We start from the raw sequence: 26111 nt of genomic DNA on the forward strand, positions 1-26111 counted from the left end.
ATTGATTCACCGGCACTGTGTACTGCGGTTTGTTTGTGACGACATAAACGATGTTTTCGTGACAATTAATGGATCGCGTGTTGAGAAAATTACGTCAAGGTCAATCTCCAGAATCGCGTAGAAAGCGACCATTGTTGGAGAAAAAGTGGCAACGAATCAGCTTGAGCGATCTCTTCTTATTGTTCTCATTATCTTCTTATTAAATCTTAATATTACATTAGATTTTGTGACATAGGATCCAAGAAAGGCCACAATGTCATGTCATATCGTTTAATCTCTTCCGGGTTTATACGACACCACCCGGTCAGGTAGAATAACACGCGTTATGGTAGCTCGTAAATAATTACTTTCACACAACTTTTATCAATGAACGTGTTATAACGACTGTCGTTGTATCAATACTTTGCGTGTATATTACGCTGCCTTCGTTATCGTGACCGATGCGACAAATAAGTTCATTCATTCATTTATAGAAAACGCAATCAACTTTTATACGAGTGTTGTTTAACTGTTACTTAACGTTTTATGCTTTTCTATACATTAGAAAAAAACATTTAAAGAATTATAAAAACGTTTCTTCACAACTCCCATAGACCGTTGTTAATTGTTTAAAAGATCACGATTTTTTAATATTATGTGCTAAAGGTGTCCCATCTACCTCCACCCTACTATATACTAATTCGACCTTCGCTGAGAAGACAAAATAATGCTATTCATTCATTTATTGATGTAAAAAGCAACCCAACCCGTTTTACCTCAATGTTATTATTCTGGTTATGAATTACAACCAGCTATCCCACCGTATGTACGTGATCGGCCGTCACTTGACACCGCCATGCACTTAAGCTGTTACAAAACACGAACAGAGGGAAACCATCAACCAGCAGGGTGAGGTCCCAGTTAACCATTGTATGTTCATATCAACTTACATGTGTGACAACAATGATAACAATACAAATACTGTGTGGAGGCTTGCACATCTTCCTGAACCTTCGGGTGTGATGTCAGTTGTTTCCGCGGGCAGCTGGTACACGACACGCTTCACTTCACGTTGAGATGTTTGCTTCTACCACTGACCCTATACTCGCAGGTCGTTCGTTGCGAAACTGCGACACAGTTTATTTTCGGCTTGTGACGTACGAGTAACTCCCGATGTACGCTGTAGTGCGCGCCTAATATTAATTGCAGGCGATCCCTGCTGACAGATGTACGTGGTAATTGACAAGTTAAACCCAACCCGTTCGTAACCACTGACGTTCAGTAATCGCAGCACTCCTGCGTGATTAACGACTTTTACTTAGAATTATTTAAACTGACGCAAACTTACACGAGTTCTGCGCGATTTCTCAAAAACTTCAAACAGTGTAAACGTAACATTGAATGCCACAATTGGACTTATGGCTACGCACAAGTTGAAATTAATTTCTAAATCTAAATAACATATAGTAGGGCGGGGTAAGATGTAAACCGTTAGCACATGTAATATCACGTATTTCTAAATTTTCATTTTAACGATTGGCAACGCTTTTTCGTGATGATATGGTTATTAAAATATGAAAATATTCTTTGTTTACCACTAATTGGGACGACAAAAAAGAATTGAAGCATGGACCATCTCGCCCCAACTACTATACTTAAAAACGTGTTTTTTTAAATTAGACAGAATCTCTAAATTGATATGTTGCAGTGACATGATAGTAACAATAACACAAGTGCTTGTATATAAGTTGTGAGGGAGATACCATATGTTTATTACCGAATGGGACGATAAAAGGGAATAAAAACATGGACCATCTTACCCCAACCTATTATATTTGACAACGTGGTATTTATAATTAAGTGAGGATTTCTAATTTGTTAGTGACACGATGGTAACAATAACACAAGTGCTTGTACATAAGTTGTGGGAGAGATACTACCATTTAGAATAAGAAGTCACCCCTTTACATGATGAATGAGAGCAGAAGAAAGGTTATAAGGATCACAATCCACGATGCTTTGAATGCATGGGCCGACCCTGGAGGTGGATCAACGAAGAAAGTTGTTGGGGCGACGTTCGATGGATCGGCAACGTTGTTGGATTGGTCGAACGCACGAATGGCAAACGCTATTCTGTTGTAACAACACGACATTTTTTATAATAATCAATTTATAGTAATGATAAATTTTATAAATCCATTTGTTATTATATTTAAAAGAATATTTATAATAATAACATAAAATAATAAAAAAAACATTCTGTTTGCATAATATTACACGCGTAATCAGTCACTTAATAAAAGAGACTTTATTGTACAATTTCTGTCACATAACACAAAAATATATTTATATATTCAAATACAAATGGCTAAAATTGAATTAACTTATATAGCTAAGAAACGAGGAAAGGGCAGCAAACGGCAGTCGTTAAAACGAACTTGTTAAGGGTACATGGTAAATGAAAAAAATGGTCAAATAAGAGTGTGGCTGGGGAATCTTTGTGTAGGCAGCAGTTATCACTTACGTTATTTTATCGGCGTGTCCAAACAGGAGCGGCAAAACTACAAAATTCTCCTTGCTGCCCGCAACACTGGGTGCGGTCAAGTTTCCACTTTTAACGAAAGTTTCGTTAATAGGAAGGCAGGAGTCAAAGTTGTCGAGCAGTTTACTAACGTTGTTGATCGTGTAGCGGAGGTCGTACTTTGACGCTGGAACACAACAACATATATAGTAGGGTGGGGGAAATGGGACACCTTTAGCACACAATATTCAAATATCCTGATCGTGTTTTAAACAATTAACAACGGTCCATGGGAGTCGTGAGGATTACCAAATGGGAGGAGCAAATAGAGTGAAAATGTGTCCCATCTTCCCCCACCCTACTATACATTGTATTTACACTTGTTACCTCTATTTTCTCATCCCATTTGGTAGTAAACAAAGAACATTCAAAGAATTATAAAACCGTATCCTCACGACTCTCATGGACCGTTGTTAATTGTTTAAAACACGATTAGGATATTTGAATATTGTGTGCTAAAGGTGTCCCGCCTTTCCCCAAGCACCCTACTATAACTAATAATTCTGAAAATCATATTCTGACAATTTTTTTGAATTTCTAAATGACTGACGTTCCGTCTGCTTAGAGTGCATGCCGTTAGGTGTCTTGCACAAACACAAATGTAACGTCGGTCCTTTAAAAGATCATAAAATAAAACAACCAACTGCCAGAGGATCTCTTTCGTAAAGTGAATATTCGTTACCTTTGCCGTCGTCATAATCGGAGCCAGGCGCAGTGAAACTAAGCGTCAAACCATCACTCCAACTGTAAACGTCGTTTTGTTCAACGAACAGATCAAGGATGCGACTCGGTGGGAATTTGTCACCAGATATGGGTTTTCTACGAGTGTTAGTTTAAGTTTGTAGCAAAATTCAACAAGAGAGCACATATCTAATGAATAAGCACGTATTATAATAATATAACAAATTATCGGCCATACATAAAAAATTGAAAAAATTCAAAAAAATAATCACCCACAAGTAACATACTTGGTAACTTGTAAGCTGGCGCGAGGTGCACACCCGTGTTATAACGACTGTCGTTTTCCGGCTACGCGAGGATAACCAAGTTACATTCATTCAAGCATAGTTTTAATAAATTAAGAATTTTAGATTTTGTAAAATAAGCACATTCATTAAGACAGTTTTAAAAAACGTGACGTCCCAGTTGTCCAAAAGTTTCGGTTCAAACTAAAAATATCTTTATTGATGTCGGAAGTTAAGTCAAGTCAAACATGTTTACTGATATCTTGCTTTTACATACCCAGTGTAGGAGAACCCGCCGTTGGTGACAATTCTTGTGAAGTTTTCTACGCCGCCAGAGGGAGCTCGCGAGACGTACTTTCCCGCATTCGGATTTAAAACCACGTTTCCTAACATCATGAAATTGTTAACAACACAAGTCAACAAACTCGTATAAAACTTTTTTGTTGATAGATTGTTGATTCACCTTGCGAGTTTACGGTTCCAACATTAAGGGCGGCCCTTGACCCGGGACTTTGCAAGTATGGGTTTGAGTCGGTGCTGCTTACTGTCACCTGTGTTACAAAATCTTTCGTTAGTTTTTCTTGTGTAAAATGCACGAATATTTTTAACTTTATGTTTTATTTTTATTTTTATTTTTTAAAACGCAGCGTTGAACTCATTACCTCTGGGTTAGAGACATGCGAGTTAATCAACACCTATATATACAAACCTCAACCGAATATCTCCCAGGACTCGTGTAACCAGTGAAGTATCTTGAATACACACCGTCATTCAAGCGGACGTCAGGCGCTGTGGTGAAAACATTATTTATGGAGATTGTAGAAACCTATCTAAAGTAGTATTGTCCATATACACACGTTCCCTGGTGAAGTCTTGCCGTACGGCAGACGAAACGTTGGAAATACACTATGTTTTTCATACCAGATGAGCCGTTGAAAGATTATTTACATTATGCCAGGTAGCACAAGTAACAAAATGTTCATATATATATATATAGGCTAAAACTCAATGAACGTTGCAGAGTAACACAACAATGAGACTAAAATGAGTTGACGAATTATACTAGAAAATAGAAATCATAGGAATTGTAATAGCGCGATTCAGCTCACGGTTCGCACAATAATTATTATTGTTTTCAAATGCCAGAAGTTAAGATTAAATTCACTCTTACCGGCTCCAGCATCATACAGTTCAATAGTTGTTTCGCCGCCATCTGGTGTGCCGATACTAGCGAATACTTGGGCGCCGAGCACAGGAGAGAACCCTTGTGACACCTGAATAATTATTAAGTGTCATATAGATTCTTTTTCGTCGAACATTATTTTGCTCCTTGGGCGACTTTTCCCCACATATCTAAAATCTAAATTCCTAATTTTCTAGCATTTACTCTTTAATCTTTTGACTAAAATCAATTCATAATATATATAGTAGAGTGGGTGAAGACGGGACACCGTTATCATAAAATGTCCAAATATCCTAATCGTGTTTTAAAAAATTACCAACGGTCTATGCGAGTCGTGAGGGTATACGGTTTTATATTTCTTTGAATATTCTTTGTTTACTACGAAATGGGACGAGAAAATAGAATGAAAAGGTGTCCCATCTTCCCCCACCCTACTATATTACACAGGTTTTATTACACCATACGTTGTTACTGCGTTGCTAACAATAAAAGTCACTTTGTTTGTTCTCGTGCGCGTAAAGTTGGATATTAATGGGACATGTTATTCTACTATAAACCTAACCGATGATAAATGTTTGAAATGTTGGACCAAGTGGAAATTAATCACATCAGTACTAAAGGTTTCGGAGCTAAGTTTGTGGTAAATCAGCACAATTGTAAACAAACTGACTTGCGCATACACCACGATGGCTTGACCTGTCCCGACGTCTGTTTGGTCCAATCCCGATAACACTACGATGGGCTGGATTTGTTTGCTTGAAGCCGCTGACGTCACTGTTGCTGTAACGACCTGGCTGTATCCTGACGACGTTGAAACGTAATATTTCCACAAGCCAACCTAAGGAATTTTTACGAAATGAATAAATGAATGAATGTAACTTATTTATCCTCGCATGGCAGGGCAACAACAGTTGTTATAACACAGGTGTTCTGTTCCATACGCCTCGTGTCCGCTTACAAGTTACCCTGTATGTAACTTATTTATCCTCGCATGGCGGGCAACAACAGTTGTTATAACACAGGTGTTCTGTTTCATACACCTCGTGCACGCTTACGAGTTACCGCGTATGTAACTAATTTATCCTCGCATGGCGTGGCAACAACAGTTGTTATAACACAGGTGTTCTGTTCCATACGCCTCGTGTCCGCTTACAAGTTACCCTGTATGTAACTTATTTATCCTCGCATGGCGGGCAACAACAGTTGTTATAACACGGGTGTTCTGTTTCATACACCTGGTGTGTTACAAGTTACCACGTGTAATTTTATGGGTGATTCTTTAGGAGAATTTTCATTTCTTGCTGTTGATTTTTATCTTACCGTTGCTGTTCCTGGCAATGGGAATTCCACAAATTCAAATTCCACATTTACTTCAGCAAGGGGGTGGCCGGGACAACTGTTAGTGGTTATCGATGGATTGGTTGAGTAAGTGCAACCAGATGGGTGTTCAAGTTCCACGTTTATCGCTATGTTATATTGGGACCAAGTGAATGAGAATAACGTTTGGTTTCCTACAGTTGAGTCGATGGTAACGGAGCCGGTGTATGTTGAGTATTTATCTACACTGAATGATGAGCTGTGTACCTGGAAGATATTGTAGGTTGGGGTAAGATGGTACAGTAGGTTGGGGTAAGATGGTACAGTAGGTTGGGGTAAGATGGTATAGTCGGTTGGGGTAAGATGGTATGGTGGGTTGGGGTTAGATTGTCCATGTATAGTAAGGTGGTGAAAGACGGGACACTTTTAGCACATAATATCTAAATATATTTATCATGTTTTAAACAATTAACAAGTCGTGTGGATACGGTATTATAATTTTTAAATGTTATTTGATTACTACCAAGTTGGACGAGAAAATAGAAAGAAAAGTTGTCCCATCTTCCCCCACCCTACTATATATATATATATGGTATACATTGTCATAGATAGTCATATATGGTAAGTTGGGATAAGATTGTCCATGCTTTCAATTTCTTTTACCGCCACACTTAATAGCAAACAATAAATATTTACAGAATTATATAACCGCATTCTCACGACTCTCGTTATTTGTTTTAAATAAATATATGAGCGAAGACACAACTGTAGCTGTATAGCAGCCACGCCTTTATTTGACGGTTCACTCAAGTAGTTTTTACTCGTATCGTGTTTTAACGACTGTTGTTTTGCTGCTAATTCCATTTTCTTCTCTGTTTAAATTAACATGATTTGTGTTATCGTATCCAAAGAGATAAATTAAACTTATGTTGATGTTTTATACGAATGCAACTACCTTGAACGTTTCAGTTAATTTTAAATAAAACTACCTTAAATTTCATTGCATATATTTCATAAACATGCAAAATGCTATAGCAGTGACTGACTAAAAAATGGCCGGCAACATTAGGTCTAGCAGAATAAGAATACAGCAGCGCAGATAAAGCACATGAGACTATACCTTGAAAGTTTCAGTAAACACATCACCATCATTGGGGGAAGCAAGACTTTGAAACGCCCCCAATATTTGTGTAATGTCCGCCATATCCCCATAAAACCAAACACCATTCGTATCTTCCACCAGTTGTTCAAGGTCGGCGTTGCCGGATGTTGTGTAATATATTCATCTTCGCATGGCGGGGCAACGTCAGTCGTTATAACACAGGTGTTCTGTTTCATACACCTCGTGCCCACTTACGGGTTACCATGTATGTAACTTATTTATCCTCACATGGCGGGGCAACGACAGTCGTTGTAACACAGGTGTTCTGTTTCATACACCTCGTGCCCACTTTCAAGTTACCATGTATGTGATTAAATTTTGTTGGGAATTTTTCTATAACTGTGTTGGAACTTGATACAGGTATGCCGTACGGTGTTAGTGAGGTTTTGTGTGGCAGGTGGGACTAGGCAGGGGTTGGGAACCTTTTAGGAGGGAAGAAAGTCATAGCTACATATTTTTAGTGTATTTCCGTCGGAGATTATTAATCTTAATAAGCCAATCTCTGAAAGTAGATTTATAGAAACATTTTGGTACAAAACGAAACAGCCAACTCATTCCCACCTCTTGTACCACTTCATCAGCTACGTCTTTTACCATCGGCTTTTGATTCTCCTCCCCGTCAGTAAACACAATGATATTCCCTCCAGCTGCACTTACTCCCTGTTCTTTCAACATCGTAATCGCCATCTGTAATTAAAGCTCAATCATGAATAAAGAGCTCGGGCAAAAGCACGTAAATAATAGCAAACAATACGTTTTTTAAGTAGAAGAGTTATTTAAATATACAGTAAGCTGGGGGAAGATGGGACACCGTTACCACATAATATCCAAATATCCTGGTCGTGCTTTAAACAAGTAACAACGGTCTATGGGAGTTAGGGGTTAGGGGTTAGGGGCTAGGGGTTAGGGGTTAGGGGTTAGGGGTTAGGGGTTAGGGGTTAGGGGTTAGGGGTTAGGGGTTAGGGGTTAGAATTCTTTAAATGTTCTTTGTTTACTACCAAATGGGACAAGAAAATAGAATGAAAATGTGTCCCATCTTAACCCAAAATACAATATATATCGTTATATAAATCGTTTTATAAACATAGGAGTTATTTACATATATATTACGTTATGCCTACTGGTAGCAACAACAGCAGAAGTAAAATTCACTTTGTTCATTATTAGGCCTCCTTATTTAATTGGTTATTAACTTTAATATCACCTCAAGTCCACAACCGATACAAGTGCTATCATGAGCTTTGGTTGGTAGTTTGTTCAATAAGTTGGTTCTGTCGCTGTCGTCTTGTATCGTTGTTAATGATGCCAGCTTATAAGCCTTCGTATTGAACTCAACGATACCAACTTGGTCTCCAACGGCCACTGATTGTGAGATAAAGATGCTCACCGTCTGCCGCATTTGCTCCAGTCTAGTCTGTTAAGAGACAAACACTTGTGAATGTTAAATGGCCAAACATAGGGCTGTAAAATTCACCGATTATGTAAAATATACCATAAAGAATCAATCTCCCACAAAGTTACATACGTAGTAAATCGTTAGCGGACACAAGATGTATGGAACAGAACACCAGTGTTATAAGAACTGTCGTTCCCCCGTTATACGAGGATAAATAAACTAAAGTTATTAATTCAAACAATTGTTTATGAGTAGCCTATATCTTCCAAACTTAGCAACAACATTCAAACACAACTTTATAGCAACAACATTAACGACTGTCGAAGAACAACACGTCGATCCTCTAGTATAGTCGAAACTACGTTTATGCTGTAATTCAATATAGGACTTCATTTTACAGTCACGTACCCCTTCCATGCTCTTAGACGTGTCCAGCACCAACACGTATCTCCTGCTGCTGTCGATTTGAACCAACCGAAATATAGGGTTCGTGTTCAGACCATATTTCGGGGGGTTTGCATTGTTTAAGAAATCCTTAGATTCCATGATAACCTCCCATGCGCTTTTCAAATCACAAAGTCGGTTTTGTTCGTTAGGAGCTTCTCTGTTGTGATGGTTGTATGAATCGGTTTCGTCGTTGTGGCAAAACATGGTGACCTAAAGTACATTTAAAACCTAACTATAATTTATTGATAATCACCTAAAAGCGGGCACGAGGTGTGTGAAACAGAACACCTGTGTTTTAACGACTTTCGTTTTTCGGCCATGCGAGGATAAATGAGTTACACACGTGGTAACTTGTAAGCGGACACGAGGTGTATAAAACAGAACACCAGCGTTATAATGCCTGTCGTTGCCCCGCTATGCGAAGATAAACAAACTAAAGTTATTCGTTCAAACAATTGTTTATAAGTAGCCTATAATTATATATCTTTCAAACTTAGCAACAACATTCAAACACCGCGTTACCTGTGACAAGTATTGGTGTGACATAAGTGATGTTGTTAGGTCCGCACTTTGTTCCGCGTATGGAAGAAACAAACATCCGTCTTCCATCAACCCGTTTTCAAGGTTCCTCTGGCAGTCACGTGAATTTCCGGTTGAGTAATCAACCACTTTGTTTTTCCCATCCAGTGTTGACGGGCATCTGGAAATGTTCAAATGTTTGGGGCTATTTATTTAACTTATTTATCCTCACACGATGGGGCCAACGACAGTCGTATAACACGGGTGTTCTGTCTCATACACCTTATCGTTATCGCTTACAAGTTTCCACATATTTTTAAGTAAACAGTGAAAAAACTGAGTGAATTAGTGAAAGCAGATCTAGATACACTACTAGCTCTTTGAAAATATAGCGACATAACTCGAATACGTTTACCTGGTAGCTTGTACTGTACCATAGCTATCATAATAATACGGACTGTAGCCGATGGTGTATGTCTCATCAAACACACCCCAACGTAGATGAGCCCATTCGTGTACGATGGCTTTCCCTGTGCATATAAAATCAATAATCATACAAAACTACAGAAATATTTAAACTGCGATTTATAAGGGACAGTAGGTTGGGGTAAGATGGTGCATGTTTTCATTCTCGTCAACTCATTTTAGTCTCAAGACTTTGAAACGCCCCCAATATTTGTGTAATGTCCGCCATATCCCCATAAAACCAAACACCATTCGTATCTTCCACCAGTTGCTCAAGGTCGGCGTTGCCGGATGTTGTGTAATATATTGCGTCAACAACAACTAACTAAAAATGCATGTAACTTATTCATCTTCGCATGGCGGGGCAACGTCAGTCGTTATAACACAGATGTTCTGTTTCATACACCCCGTGCCCACTTACGAGTTACCATGTATGTAACATTATTTATCCTCACATGGCGGGGCAACGACAGTTGTTATAACACAGGTGTTCTGTTTCATACACCCCGTGCCCACTTACGAGTTACCATGTATGTAACTTATTAATCCTCACATGGCGGGGCAACGACAGTCGTTATAACACGGATGTTCTGTTTCATACACCTCGTGCCCACTTACAAGTTACCATGTATGTAACTTATTTATCCTCACATGGCGGGGCAACGACAGTCGTTATAACACGGGTGTTCTGTTCCATACACCTCGTGCCCTTTTGCAAGTTACCAAGTATGTAACTTTGGGTGATTAAAATTTGTTGGGAATTTTCTATAACTGTGTTGGGACTTAAAACAGGTACGCCGTACGGTGTTAGTGAGGTTTTGTGTGGCAGGTGGGACTAGGCAGGGGTTGGGAACCTTTTAGGGGGGAAGAAAGTCATAGCTACATATTTTTAGTGTATTTCCGTGGGAGATTATTGATCTTAATAAGCCAATCTCTGAAAGTAGATTTATAGAAACATTTTGGTACAAAACCAAACAGCCAACTCATTCCCACCTTTTGTACCACTTCATCAGCTACGTCTTTTACCATCGGCTTTTGATTCTCCTCCCCGTCAGTAAACACAATGATATTCCCTCCAGCTGCACTTACTCCCTGTTCTTTCAACACCGTAATCGCCATCTGTAATTAAAGCTCAATCATGAATAAACAGCTCGGGTAAAAGCACGTAAATAATAGCAAACAATACGTTTTTTAAGTGGAAGAGTTATTTAAATATACAGTAAGCTGGGGGAAGATGGGACACCGTTACCACATAATATCCAAATATCCTGATCGTGCTTTAAACAATTAACAACGGTCTATGGGAGTCGTGAGGATACGGTTTGATAATTTATTGAATGTTCTTTGTTTACTACCAAATGGGACAAGAAAATAGAATGAAAATGTGTCCCATCTTAACCCAAAATACAACATATATCGTTATATAAATCGTTTTATAAGCATAGGAGTTATTTACATATATATAACGTTATGCCTACTGGTAGCAACAACAGCAGAAGTAAAATTCACTTTGTTCATTATTAGGCCTCTTTATTTAATTGGTTATTAACTTTAATATCACCTCAAGTCCACAACCTATACAAGTGCTATCATGAGCTTTGGTTGGTAGTTTGTTCAATAAGTTGGTTCTGTCGCTGTCGTCTTGTATCGTTGTTAATGATGCCAGCTTATAAGCCTTCGTATTGAACTCAACGATACCAACTTGGTCTCCAACGGCCACTGATTGTGAGATAAAGATGCTCACCGTCTGTCGCATTTGCTCCAGTCTAGTCTGTTAAGAGACAAACACTTGTGAATGTTAAATGGCCAAACATAGGGCTGTAAAATTCACCGATTATGTAAAATATACCATAAAGAATCAATCTCCCACAAAGTTACATACGTAGTAAATCGTTAGCGGACACACGATGTATGGAACAGAACACCAGTGTTATAAGAACTGTCGTTCCCCCGCTATACGAGGATAAATAAACTAAAGTTATTCATTCAAACAATTGTTTATGAGTAGCCTATATCTTCCAAACTTAGCAACAACATTAACGACTGTCGAAAACAACACGTCGATCCTCTAATCTAGTCGAAACTACGTTTATGCTGTAATTCAATACAGGACTTTATTTAGAGTCGCATACCCCTTCCATGCTCTTAGACGTGTCCAGCACCAACACATATCTCCTGCTGCTGTCGATTTGAACCAACCGAAATATAGGGTTCGTGTTCAGACCATATTTCGGGGGGTTTGCATTGTTTAAGAAATCCTTAGATTCCATGATAACCTCCCATGCGCTTTTCAAATCACAAAGTCGGTTTTGTTCGTTAGGAGCTTCTCTGTTGTGATGGTTGTATGAATCGGTTTCGTCGTTGTGGCAAAACATGGTGACCTGCGATGTATTTTAAACTTAATTAAAATTTAGCACCCACAAAGTAACATAGGTATAAAAAGCTCCTAAGCTGGCACGAGGTGTATGAAACAGAACACCTGTGTTTTAACGACTTTCGTTTTTCGGCCATGCGAGGATAAATGAGTTACACACGTGGTAACCTGTAAGCGGACACGAGGTGTATAAAACAGAACACCAGCGTTATAATGCCTGTCGTTGCCCCGCCATGCGAAGATAAACAAACTAAAGTTATTCGTTCAAACAATTGTTTATAAGTAGCCTATAATTATATATCTTTCAAACTTAGCAACAACATTCAAACACCGCGTCACCTGTGACAAGTATTGGTGTGACATAAGTGATGTTGTTAGGTCCGCACTTTGTTCCGCGTATGGAAGAAACAAACATCCGTCTTCCATCAACCCGTTTTCAAGGTTCCTCTGGCAGTCACGTGAATTTCCGGTTGAGTAATCAACCACTTTGTTTTTCCCATCCAGTGTTGACGGGCATCTGGAAATGTTCAAATGTTTGGGGCTATTTATTTAACTTATTTATCCTCACACGGTGGGGCCAACGACAGTCGTATAACACGGGGGTTCTGTTTCATACACCTGATCGTTATCGCTTACAAGTTTCCACATATTTTTAAGTAAACAGTGAAAAAACTGAGTGAATTAGTGAAAGCAGATCTAGATACACTACTAGCTCTTTGAAAATATAGCGATATAACTCGAATACGTTTACCTGGTAGCTTGTACTGTACCATGGCTATCATAATAATAAGGACTGTAGCCGGTGGTGTATGTTTCATCAAACACACCCAACGTAGATGAGCCCATTCGTGTACGATGGCTTTCCCTGTGCATATAAAATCAATAATCATACAAAACTACAGAAATATTTAAACTGCGATTTATAAGGGACAGTAGGTTGGGGTAAGATGGTGCATGTTTTCATTCTCCTTTATCGTCACAATTGGTTGTAAATAAGGAATATTTACAGAATTATAAAACCGTATCCTCACGACTCTAAGAAAAAGTTGTTTTTGTTCAAAACACGATTAGAAAATATGGGACATTATATGCGCTTAACAATATAGCCATCTTACCCCACAGTACTACTCATATGTTTATTAGCAATCTAGATTCCATACTGTTTACACGTTTAGAAAGGGTTAATTTAAACGAGCAAAATTTCAGATTAACGACGAGAAAATCTGAATCGTAGATTTTCGTAAATTTGTAACTTTTTTTCAATCCTGAATTCCTTTGTCTTTTATCGGTTTGAACAATTGGTTCTAAAAATTCAGATTATCGAATATACTGGCAAACCTCTAGGCCCGAAGTCTTCCACGAATGATTGGTTGGTTAGATAGTCAGGCGTTAGATGGATATAGCTTGCTGTTTCACCGCAGTTACCATATTGTAGCGTGTATGGGGTGTCTTGGTAGACGGGGTTGGCTTCGGCTATCAGAACGTCAGCCTAAAACAATACATTAGGTGTATATGAGTAATACAATACGGATTTTCTGGTAATTATAGTACTACGAAGTAAGATGGCATACCTTTGGCACATAATATCCAAATATCCTGATCGTGTTTCAAACAATTAACAACGGTCTATGGGAGTCGTGAAGATACGGTTTTATAATTCTTTGAATGTCCTTTGTTTAAAATAGCACGAGAAAATAGAATGAAAATGTGGCCCATAAACTTACAGTTTCATAACTTTCGCTTCCAGCTCGTTGATAACCAACTTGTTTGCTCCATGTCTTAGGAATCAGGATGGTGATTTCACCGAAGTAAGATCTTTGCCGAGTTGCCGTGTATAAATCACCCGATGCTTCAATCCATGATGACTGAAATTAAACCAAATAATCACTCACAAAGTTACATATGTGGTAACTCGAAAGCGGGCACGAGGTGTATGAAACAGAATACCCGTGTTATAACAACTGTCATTGCCCCGCCATGCGAGGATAAATAAGTTACATTCATTCATTCATCTATGACAGTAGACAAATGCGCTGAGTTACTGAATAGTTCCACCGGCCAATATTCGCTGCACTTTATACGCTACATACAAGAATAGGCTGAACCAACATAGTTTCACATTTAATAAATAATATTAAATCATAATCAACCTGATTTAAAAAGAATAATAATCTTTATGCTTATTCAAACATGCGTACACTTGCGTAAACTATAAGAACTGAAACACTCCAAGTAAACTGTACACAACCGACTGTTGCACAATCTACAGCACGAGGAGGAATAACAAACTGCAAGAAACGCGTAATCTCGCGCGGCGCCGAAAACAAGACACCAATGATTAGAAAAGCGCTTTGGAACATGCACCAGCACTTGCCGCTACGAGTTACCACGTATATGGCTTGCTTTATCCTCGCGTGGCTGGAAATGGCAGTTATTAAAACACGGGTGTTATGTTTTAGGCATCTCGTGCCTGCTTACACGTCACACATATGCAACCTTCACTTTTGTTGACTTATTTAAGATCTGAGAGATATAAACGTAAAGTGATGGTTGTTAAAACCACCCATGTTGGACAAGGCACACAAAGAAACGACATTCACGCCAAATTTGGCAGTTATTAAACTAGCAAATAGGCAACTATATGTTAGGTAACGGCAAATTAATTCAATATGGTCTATACTTTGTATTTTCTACATAATGTGCCTACAGACACTACCAATAAATTGGAAAAAGTCGCCCACAAAAAGAAATTTTTGCATTTCCCGATTTTAATTAATTTAAATAGCTTCCATCCTATAATCAGGGCAATACCACCCATACAATACTCTGGGGTAATATGGGACACCGTTAACACATAATATCTCATACTTACTAACCGTGTTTTAACAATAAACAACGATCTTTTTAGTCGTGAGAATACGGTTATATATTTCTGTAAATATTCTTTCTTTACTACCAAATAGGACGATAAAAGATAATGAAAATATTTTACCCCGACCTACTGTACCATCTTGCCCCAACCTACTGTACCATCTTACCCCAACCTACTGGACCATCTTACCCCACCCTACTAGTCCATCTTACCCCACCCTACTGGGCCATCTTACCCCAACCTACTGTACCATCTTACCCCGACCTACTGGACCATCTTACCCCAACCTACTGGACCATCTTACCCCACCCTACTAGTCCATCTTACCCCACCCTACTAGTCCATCTTACCCCAACCTACTGTACCATCTTACCGCAACCTACTGTACCATCTTACCCCACCCTACTAGTCCATCTTACCCCAACCTACTGTACCATCTTACCCCGACCTACTGAACCATATTGCCCCGACCTACTGAACCATCTTACCCCAACCTACTGGACCATCTTACCCCACCCTACTAGTCCATCTTACCCCGACCTACTGAACCATATTGCCCCGACCTACTGAACCATCTTACCCCGACCTACTGAACCATATTGCCCCACCCTACTGGGCTATCTTACCCCAACCTACTATACCATCTTACCCCAACCTACTGTACCATCTTACCCCAACCTACTGTGCCATCTTACCCCGACCTACCATACCCACTTACCTGTATAGCTGATAACAGATTGGGGTCTTCCGGAACGGCCGGGTTGATCGCAATCACTATCCCAGTATATGCATTATTCTTCAATACAGCATTACTGTTGGCCGATGCACAATAACAGCATGATATAAACACAAGAAGAATCCTCATAAATTCCATGTCTTAACACATAAAATCTAAAAACTGTAAAAAAATGTTTTAATTAAAAAATATAGTTTCCTAAACGTATGTTATAACATGGGCTATGTCATGTATGAATTTTATTTATCTCTTCGAATACATTAGCGATTATTAGATTAATTAAACAACGAAGATTAGGAAATTAGCAGCAAAATAGTCGTTAAAAGACTGGTAAAAACTACTTGAGTCTTGAGTATAAGCATGGTATACTGAAAAAGTGGCTTCAGTGTGTTATTGTATTCGTCTCAAATAAAGGCGTGACAAACCAGCTTGCATTTTCCAGAGCGCGTTTCATAATTCTTTTTAAATTCTTGCCAAGCAATCTCTAACTGGTAAGCTAACTCTGGCCTGAATCTCAGGTCTCATGGCATGCCACGCTGTAGGACCTCGCGTCCTCACCCATATAGAATGTGCACATACAATGTTGGGGTAATGAGCCAAATCTGGCCTAAATCTCAGCTATCATGCAACGCTGTATAGGATCTCATCCAATATTGAAACAGCAATGTCATAATGGGGACTCTTCACTGTTACTCAACCAACTAACAGACATTTCCAACGCCATTGAAAAAATATAAAAATATCTTTGAATCAAATATTGTAAAACTTGGAAACCTGACCAATCTCTCACATGGTTTTACAACAGCTTTAATTCGATTGTTAAAACTTTGCGGCTCTCTTGCCTTCTTCTACTTGGTAGCAACGTATTTGCGCTAAAGTAAATCAAGATGATCTTTGTTTTTAAATGTTTGCCAACCAATTTTCATTTATTTATTCGTCCAGATAGCAAACCTCTTACTTTCAACGTAGTGATTGCGACGAAAAGACATTTTTGCAAATATCGAATAAATTAAAAACTGAACTAAATGAATGAAACTTATTTACCCTCGCATGAATGGGCAACGACAGTCGTTATAACATGGGTGTTCTGTTTCATAAACCTCGTGCCCGTTTACAAGTTACCACATATGTAACTTTGTGGCTAATTATTAGTACAACCCATTAGTGACCACTGTGTTGGAGCCTTTTTTCTGTATCTAATTCTACGTGGGTGGTGTCCAACAGCGATGCTAGTCATTGGGCCCGAGATTTAGGCCAAGAGGTGGCCTGTTGTACCTTTGCTGTAGTAGCGACAACGGTTGCGCTTCGTTTCGCCACTGGCATGTTAAGTGTATTTCCCAAGGACACACGCGCCCACAAAGGTCCCAAAAAAGTGTTGCAAACCAGCCATGTTAATATGCGATTACAATGCCCTAAAACTTTATTAAGAACGGGCAGTCCTATCGGTTCACGTATCTCAAAATCGCTGCGGTAAATGTAATATTATAACGACTGTCGTTTTTTTTTCGTCATTTCGCTTTTATAATTTTTTCCTACCTTCGTTACCGTTATAGTTACCGAGACCGAAGAAACAGCATAAAGTCATTCATTTATATAATACACCAAACATCAACTTTATCAAAGTTTATTCATTAATAAGTCAATACACTGGTAGTGTTGGGTTTCCCAAATCAACGTGTAGCTCCCAACAACTAAAAGTTCCTCATAAACCAGCAAGTGAATTCATGTTGTTAAGCTTCTTTATCAATTCATGGATTTTTTCTCCACTGAAAAGAAAAAATTTTTAAAGCGCAATCGCAAGAAACAATTCAAAAAAACAATCACCCACAAAGTTAGATACGTGGCAACTTATAAGCGGGCACGAGGTGTATGAAACCAAACACCCGTGTTATAACGACTGTTGTTGCCCCGCCATATGTTTTATTCAAATATTAGTGGCAAAGCACATCTCTATTATGTTATGTGTCTATGTGAGATATTAATTAAAATTGAGGTCCTACAGTGTGACACACCAGGGCACCTGTTATGTAAACCAGGTTTATCCATAAACAACACCAACTTACTCTTCCAATAATATTTGTTTAAGTTTCTCCTTCTGAACTGATGTAGAGGAACCTGATTTTCGTTTACCACTGGAGGATAATTTATCTTCCTGGTATTCTTGTTTAATCTTCAGTTGTTTGATACGATTGTCAACCTGCCATAACTTGTCCTTCATCAATTTCAGTTCTTTGCTCATTTCATGTTCAGCCTTGTATGGATGATGGTTGAGTTATAACTTAAAAGGATAATTTAGTATAGTGGAGTAGAGGAAGATGGGACACCTTTCATTCTATTTTCTCGTACCATTTGGAAGACCATTCAAAGAATTATAAAACCGCAACCTCATGACTCCCATAAGTCGTTGTTAATTGTTATACAAAACAGGGTTCTATTCTATAAGGGTAAGGTCTTTGTCAGGAACCTATGATTCAGTCCATTACATAACAGTTAATACCCAGGCAATCTGGGCCACGTTGCTTATGTGTCTGAATGGAATGTGTATGTTATTTCTAACGTTTGCGCAGCCAGACTAAGTAGGATTCTCTTTGTGTTGAAAGTTGCCTTGCCATGAGAGGATAAATAAGTAACATCATTCGCTTAAAAAATCCATTTAAAAAATCTTCTTAAAAATGAAAATCTTTTAAAGTAAAAAATTATGGAAAAAATTCCCAAAAACTATCTTTCCAAAATATCTCTACAAAATCTTCCTAAACAAAAGACCCCCCTCTCACCTTGGACAACACGGGATCCCGATCCTTGATCCTCCTCACAACATCCTCCAACCTCCCAACCAACTCCTCTTGTCTTTCTTTACAATCCTCGTATTTGTTTGCCAGCATCTCAGCGTTGTCCGTCAGCATTTCTCTGGGAAGAAAATAAAAAAGTAGAAAAAAAATTTTTATATTTATAAATTAGCAAAAAGAGCAGTTCGTCCAAAACTATAAAAAAATTGAAACTAAAAATACCAGAAGATTTTTTTCATATTTATTATTTTTTTGTTTGCTCAGCATCATCCATTTGCAATTGTCTGGGAAAAAAAATTGGAATAAATATTAAAAGTGATTTTCTTAGAAGTGTCGATTCTCTGGAAAGCAAACTTTTTTTTAATTAGAAAAAAAAAATTGAATTAAAATTGAGAATTTTTTATAAATATTTAGTAAAAAAGGCAGTTTGTCAAAAACAAACAAACATTGAAAGGAAAAATGTCAGAAAAATTCTTTCATATTTTCATAACAGCATACGTAAAAACATACATACATATAACCCTTACTTTTGCTCATCTAATTGTTGAAGTTCATCAATCTGATGTTCTTTAAGATCCACCAATAGTTTGACACGTTTGTTGATCGCGTTTCGTGCCAACTTTTGTTTTAACATATATTCGTCACGTAATACTTGTGTAGCTCGTGTCACCACTTGGAGGCACTCTCGCTCACTCATGGGTTGATGGTGACTTCCTGATCTATGGTGGGAAAAGTTAAAAAATATATTGGTTGCACCAATAGAGTGTGTGTGGTCATACACATGTTGTTATTTTTGTTAACAACTCATATTTGCTAGATTCTAAAATAACCTTATTTCAATTTTTTTTATCTATAGTATACACCGGTAATGGAACATACGGAAATAGAATGTGGTGACCAAGAAAACCACATCTGTATAAAACTTCTTGATCTGGGGTGGAATATATAAAGAACTTATAATGGTAAACAGTAGTTTTAACTGTCAAAGAATAATGAATGAATGTAACTTTCTTTATCCTTGCATCGCGGGGCAACGACAGTCGTTATAACACAGGTGTTCCATTTTATACACCTTAAGCCCCCTTACGAGTTACAACGAATGTAACTTTGTGGGTGATTTTTTTCTGTATGGCCGATCGTTTGAACGACCCATTAGTGACCACTGGGTTGGAACAAATGCTGTTTAAAAGTCTTGCCCAAGGACATTAGCACAGGTTTTGTAAATATGTACAAGCAATACATAAACTCCATACACAGTAAGTAGAGCACTAATGTCTTACCTGATGATAGGTTGCGATACATCACGTTTCAACATTGCTTTAATATGGTCAATGAAACTCAACTCACTTCGCTTCACAGGGGTTGGTGTTACAGTGGTGTCACCACCTTCAGACATCAGGGGTGGGGGTGAAGGTACGAATGTGTTGCTGTGGTGGAATAATATAAAATCTCTAACCTATTGTATACACTACAAAAATATGTCATTAGTAATATTAAATTATCTTATTGGCCTCTACCATTGCCCACTTATGAATTACAACATGTTTAATTTTGTGGGTACAAGTAAAGTTAAAGGAGCATATCAGCGAAAATTCAAAATTTGGAATGGTCAAATGTCATCTAAAGGTACCACTGAAGTTTCAGAAAAAGAAACAGCTTCTAAGAAAACGCCCCTTTAACTAGTAAGGTACAACCCAATAGTGTGTGTGAAAATTTTGAGATCCCGACAAACTACTTATTTATCCCTCACAGCAGCGGCACAGTTGTGCAATGGTTGTCAGCCATCAAACATAACAAGGTTGGTCCAAACACAGGGTCGGTAGCGATGGTGATGCCAACTATGGGGCAGGGTGAGGTGGATGGGGTGGGTTTGGTGCAGAGGACGTGTTCAACTATACATGGGTCATCCTGTAGGGATTAGTTGGTTAAGTTGGGTGAATATAGTTTCTAGTTTGTATATGCTGTTGGGCGCTATGAAAAACAGTGTAGAGTTGGTTAAGTTGGGTGAAGAGATTTATATGAAAACTTGTTTTATTGGGTTAAATATTTTTAGTAAAACAGACATTTATGTTATTGCAGCAGATGGTGTGAGATGGAGTTCTGTGGGACAAAAGTTTGGGCAGAATAAGGGAATTCACTATCGCGACTCTCAAGCACGTTATTTTCCAAATTTGCCTAAATCCCTGTCCCTCAAAGACCTCACCCATATAGAATGGAACTTAAACTTCATCTTAACATATCTTATGATAATTTTAACTTACATGTGAGAGACCAGCAAGGTTGTTCATGTCGTCTTCATCGGCTCGTATGAACCCATCCATCTTCTTCAACCATGGGAGGGCGATAGAGTGCACGCCAACGGAGGTGGAGCAGTGATAGCGGGTCATTAATATTGTGTCTGGGGATAATGAGTTATTGGTTAAGGTTATACAGTAAGCCATGCCGGATCTGGCCCATTACCAAAACAAGGTATATGTACATTATATTAACTTGTTTCTGTGACACTTTTAAAACTACCAACATTTCCTTTCAAGGAACTTTGTACGACTCCAAACGTAAACGTCCTCAATGTCAAAATATTGATCTTATAACCCAGTTACTAATGGGTTGTAGCACTAGCACCCTGTGTGTCGGGGTAAGGGGCAACTCTGGTCTAAAACTAGGGTCACATGGCATGCCACACTGTACGACCTCACCCATATAGAATATAAATAAAAACAGCCATAAACTTAGAGACAACTAAACACAATCCCCACCTTTATGTAAAATAATGTGATGATTCTCAGGAACGTCTTCATCTAAAAGATCCAACTCGAGTTCAACCGATTCGTAAACATAAAGAGTTGGTGGGTTCAGATCGGTGTTGCTACGTGTGCTTCGGTACGAGGATATTGACTGTAAAAATCAAGTACGTCAGTGGTTAAGTTTATTAAGAGCACCTCACAACACAAACACATGTTTAGAATGAATGACCAACAAGGTCAGACAGGAGGTCAGACAAAAAAAGGAAGAAGGCAAAATCACTGAGGCAGAACATAATGTACATGATTGGGGAGGGGCACCACACAAACAAATTAGATACAATAGGAACTAAAACAATGATAACTTAACACACTCCCACTCTTTTAAAACGAAAAATTAAGCGAACAAATTAGGAGGTCGAAACATGAATGTCTGGTGCAGTGGTTTAGTGGCTAGGAGCATCATAACTGAAGGATACCGGGTTCAATGCTCGGCACTGATACTAATAGAAGTTTGTCATTGGGAAAACATTTCACAGCAATTGCTCCAACCCAGTGGTCACTAATGGGTTGTATAGATTGTCAGTCATACAGGTTAACAACTTGTAAGCGGGCACGAGGTGTAAAACAGAATGCACGTATTATAACGACTGTCGTTTGCCCTGTCACGCACGGATAAATAAGTAACATACTCGTTAAATGGGCACTGTCATTACCTACTCAATGCCTTTAATACAAGAATTTACAAAAGTTTACAAAACTTACTTCTGCATCTGAATCTGGTGAAAGTTCATCGTTTGTGTCGGTGCCCCATAGCGCCACACAGTGGTGAAGCTTACCGGCAGTGGTTGCTATGACGATCGTGGTGGGTGACGACTCCATCACGAGAATGGAACACGAATCAACACCATAGTTGTCCTCTGCTGGTGGCAGCATGATCAAGGGACCTTGGAGCATTCCGTGGCTGAATCTGACAAGATTTGATTTGGAATTTGAAAAAATGTAACAAAATACTATTTGGTGTTTTTAAACATTTGGCAGTATATATAAACATTTTCCAGTAAAGTTGCCCACCCTGCTACAGTGCTACCCCAGGTTTGGTGCCTTTGTAAATACAAACATAAATTTAAATATAAAAAATAAATATGATTTCTAACCTGATGAGGAAGACCTATAAAGGACGTTTCAACGTCAGTTAGCAAAACTGTTGCCGAAAAGTCAAAATATAAGTATAATATGCCTGGCAGCAACAGTGATTAAATACAGGCGAACAAACTTTGAAAATGCAAGGGAGGTAGGGATAGTTATATATACAAATTCCTACATAAAAAATACAAATTATTGGTTGTACTGTTTACCTAATGCAGTCTCAGGGTAGAACTGCCCAACCTGCCAACTTAGGTTTGATGCCTTTGTTATTACAGGCGTACATTTCAATATAAAATTAAATATCCCACTTGTTATCTGTGAGTGAAGTGAGCAGAAGAAGCACATCTCCGTTCCCCTGCAGTAAATATATGGGTTGTAGGGACACAGGTTCAGGTTTCTTACGAAGATGAGTTCTATGCGGGGGGGTGTGTAACATCACTGAAGCAAAGTCAAACGACACGATTGTTTCACCAAGTCTGCTGGTGATTGAAAACCTGTGCAAAAATAACCCTTGATTAAATATAGGCTGTTCCTGAAATATCTAACTTTTCTAAAACTCTGATAATTAATGTCATTGTTTCACCAAGTCTGCTGGTGATTGAGAACCTGTAGTTAAAGCAAAAGTTTACAATTAAAACACTGATGCATAAAACACCAATAAAGCTATGGTGCTAAACCACATTATGCAAGCCCTGTTTTAAAAAGCAGGTGACATGTCACTCCCCTAACCTGATGCCTACGTCTCATTAAAATATGTTAAAAATTGACTAAAATTGAAAATATGTTAAATATGTTAAAAAAGTCGCTAATGGATTGTAGCAAAAGTAGATTATGCTCAATCAAACAGGATAGTTGATGTTTTACATCAAAATCAAAACATTGCATAATAAATGCTATAACTAAATGTTAAAAGAATTTTAAAAATATGTTAAAGTTTTCTCACATGGATTGCAGCGACATCCTTGACGCTGACATTGGGGTGTTGTTAAGGTCAGTTGTTTGGTTCAACTTATGGGTTTGAACGGGGGTTTGTGGGTCAGTGGTTGCATTATATATACGGAGGATATTATCGGAAGTTAGGATGCAAAGATGGGGATGTTGGGAGGATGTGGAGGGATACCAGGAAGCTTGAAGGAGCTGGACCGAGATGTTGCTCATGAAGAAACGCTCGGCTACTGCAAACGATCTGGAATATAAGTTAACATTGTTATTGTTGCCATATTATGACTGGGCACAATAAAATATATACACCGTAAAAACACTAAATACAGTTAACGTGAAATTTAAAAAATACAGTATACAGTATATATATGTTAAGTTACGAACAGTATTAATTCATAATTTAGTTGTGCTCCTCCACAATCATGTTATAGTGTGGGAAGTATCTTTGGGCAAGATACTTTACGAAAATTGCTCCAACCCAGTGGCCACTAATGGGTCATTCAAATTGGTACCCATAGAAAAAACATATAAACAGAACACCTATGTTATAACTCTTTCACCTGCAAGTAATACTTGGTTTCCCACCTTCATACAAAGCTTCCTTACCCCACCTACGAGGTAATGTAACCACAGTTGCACCGCGCGAACCAACAAGTGCCACGTGCGTGTTTGTGTGGTTGAATGATATTTTGTTCACTTCGAACAATGGTGCGTTTTGACAGTAAAATACCTGAAAAATAAAATTTAAATAAGAAAAAAATTTGGAAAAATACCCCAAACCAAAAGCAATTGCTCCAACCCAGTGGTCACTATTGGTTATCTACATTGTCAGTCATAGATATAAAAAATCACCCACAAAGTTGCATATTTTTACACAAGTGGTGTGTTGTATAAGATAGAACACCTGTAGCCTATTTAATAAAGCCCCACAATGTGACAATTAGAATGACAAGGTACAAGCGTATTTTAACGACTGGTGTTTTTTGGACTGGTCACCACACTAGTTAAACTAATACAAACTTTTTGTTGTTTTGGCAGACCTGGCACGCGAGTTAACTAATACACACCTGTATTATTCCATCTTTCCCATCCAGTGAAGATCTCAGATTAGTTGTCAATATACAACTCCTTGCTTCTTTCCATACAAACAGGTTGCTGCCATCTATATAAACAAGTTGTTTCACTTTATCATCATGTGATGGTTCTGTGGGCGACTCTGCTGTGGTTTCATCATCTTGAAATATCTTGTGTTGTGACAACAAGCTACGCAGGCTATTCGACAGCATGTTATTCAAACCTTAACTTGAACATGCAGATCGCTGTTTATCAGAATTACTAGAACAATAATAAAGTAATATAGTAGGGTGGGGAAGATGGAATACCTTCAGCTAACACATAATATCCAAATATCCTGATCGTATTCTAAACAATGAAAAATAATAAAGTAATAATTTAAAAAGTAATTCAGACAGAATAGAATACAATTTTTTTCAATACAGGTGAATTAGATGATCCAGGAGTAGTTAGTAAACATTTATATGAGACCTAACTTTGTAATGTTTACTGATTAACGCAGTGCAGAATATTCCATAGAACCCCAGGTTTGGTGCTTATATATGACAAAAATATATCAATTTTATGGGAATTAAGACATTGTATTAAAAACATCCAATTTTAACCAAAATAAAAATTAACTTTACTTTTCGTCATAAAATTGGTTGCTGTTACTTCTGCTTATTTTAGATAATATCTGTAAAGTTCTTTCCCTTTTTAACTTATCAAAATCAAAATGGCCGTCCTTTGTTATACAAATAAGCGAGAATCCAGCAATTACAATCACCCCGATCATTATCAAAGCAAACTTGAACTGTTTTGACAAAGGATGTCGTTTCACTGGTCCATGACTCGCAAACTGTGGGCCCCCACCCCCGTGCTCAAGTTTGTGGTTAAAGAAGTTCTTCCAAAATGGGAGATGCTGGCCTCGCTGTGCGACGCGTTTTGCTCGGCTTGTACCGTATGTATTATGGTAGTCTGTCCACCTATCTGCTTTCTGCCATGCTTCGTTGTAAGCAGGATATGGGCTTTGGTAGGCAGATGAGCGGTAGGGGTTCACAGCATTGTTGTCCACCACGATACCTCCAGCTGTAGCATCCTCAAGCTCTTTGTCGTATAGTGATCGTAAATCAATTCGACTGAGGACAGAATATGCTTCATTTATTTCAATAAATTTAAGATGCGTGTCTTGGTTTGAAGAATCTGGATGCAGATCCTTGGACTTCTCAATAAATGACGCACGAATTTCCTCCTGGGAAGAATCCCTATTTACCCCAAGTACATCATAATATGTGGATTTAATACAGGAAACAAACAGACTACGTGGGTGTTGTTTTGTTACATAGGTTAACCTTAATGTTGCTCTAAACATTCCCTACCATTCACACTCTGCACACTCATTATATATTAACAACTCGAATGGCAATAAAAACAGAACACTTGA

The 26111-nt window shown here is 38.3% G+C and overlaps 3 protein-coding genes across 3 annotated transcripts; all 3 read right to left on the minus strand.

Moving 5' to 3' along the window:
• Window positions 1-707: 707 nt before the first annotated feature.
• On the minus strand, window positions 708-16150 carry LOC149737393 (calcium-activated chloride channel regulator 1-like). The gene is made up of 19 exons (XM_089873670.1): window positions 15979-16150; window positions 14113-14253; window positions 13727-13877; window positions 9965-10079; window positions 9553-9730; window positions 8992-9240; window positions 8392-8601; window positions 7636-7874; window positions 7146-7302; window positions 6029-6292; window positions 5379-5546; window positions 4697-4799; window positions 4235-4314; window positions 3989-4076; window positions 3803-3911; window positions 3243-3379; window positions 2504-2687; window positions 1948-2112; window positions 708-1275 (listed from the first exon to the last, which is right to left on the minus strand). Exons 1-19 carry the CDS (start codon window positions 16132-16134, stop codon window positions 1227-1229), a joined length of 2943 nt encoding a protein of 980 aa, XP_089729796.1. The 5' UTR covers window positions 16135-16150; the 3' UTR covers window positions 708-1226.
• A 1454-nt stretch (window positions 16151-17604) lies between these two features.
• LOC149737394 (nucleoporin 88-like) lies at window positions 17605-24940 on the minus strand. The gene is made up of 13 exons (XM_089874192.1): window positions 24682-24940; window positions 24175-24344; window positions 23616-23858; window positions 22981-23166; window positions 22289-22493; window positions 21539-21677; window positions 21044-21180; window positions 20533-20690; window positions 20063-20209; window positions 19310-19501; window positions 18771-18903; window positions 18060-18247; window positions 17605-17762 (listed from the first exon to the last, which is right to left on the minus strand). The coding sequence occupies exons 1-13, from the start codon at window positions 24898-24900 to the stop codon at window positions 17699-17701; spliced, it is 2181 nt and encodes a 726-aa protein (XP_089730318.1). The 5' UTR covers window positions 24901-24940; the 3' UTR covers window positions 17605-17698.
• Window positions 24941-24946: 6 nt separating this feature from the next.
• Window positions 24947-26039, minus strand: LOC149737395 (uncharacterized). Its single transcript, XM_089874204.1, has one exon. It carries the CDS (start codon window positions 26037-26039, stop codon window positions 25311-25313), a length of 729 nt encoding a protein of 242 aa, XP_089730330.1. The 3' UTR covers window positions 24947-25310.
• Between the last annotated feature and the right edge of the window lie 72 nt (window positions 26040-26111).

This window comes from Ciona robusta, chromosome 3 (genome assembly GCF_009617815.1).
Source record: "Ciona robusta chromosome 3, ASM961781v2".
NCBI lineage: Eukaryota > Metazoa > Chordata > Ascidiacea > Phlebobranchia > Cionidae > Ciona > Ciona robusta.

Excerpts from the sequence above, each read along its gene's own strand:
- LOC149737395 (XM_089874204.1), bottom strand. The coding sequence starts at position 26,039 with ATGTTTAGAGCAACATTAAGGTTAACCTATGTAACAAAACAACACCCA.
- LOC149737394 (XM_089874192.1), bottom strand. The coding sequence starts at position 24,900 with ATGCTGTCGAATAGCCTGCGTAGCTTGTTGTCACAACACAAGATATTT. Across the intron at positions 23,859-24,174 it reads AAACCAAGTATTACTTGCAG|ATCGTTTGCAGTAGCCGAGC; the intron begins GTGAAAGAGTTA and ends CTTATATTCCAG. Across the intron at positions 17,763-18,059 it reads AAACAAATATTATTGGAAGA|TGGAGAAAAAATCCATGAAT; the intron begins GTAAGTTGGTGT and ends TTTTCTTTTCAG.
- LOC149737393 (XM_089873670.1), bottom strand. The coding sequence starts at position 16,134 with ATGGAATTTATGAGGATTCTTCTTGTGTTTATATCATGCTGTTATTGT. Across the intron at positions 7,875-8,391 it reads GTATCGGTTGTGGACTTGAG|ATGGCGATTACGATGTTGAA; the intron begins GTGATATTAAAG and ends CTTTAATTACAG. Across the intron at positions 5,547-6,028 it reads CATTGCCAGGAACAGCAACG|GTTGGCTTGTGGAAATATTA; the intron begins GTAAGATAAAAA and ends AAAATTCCTTAG.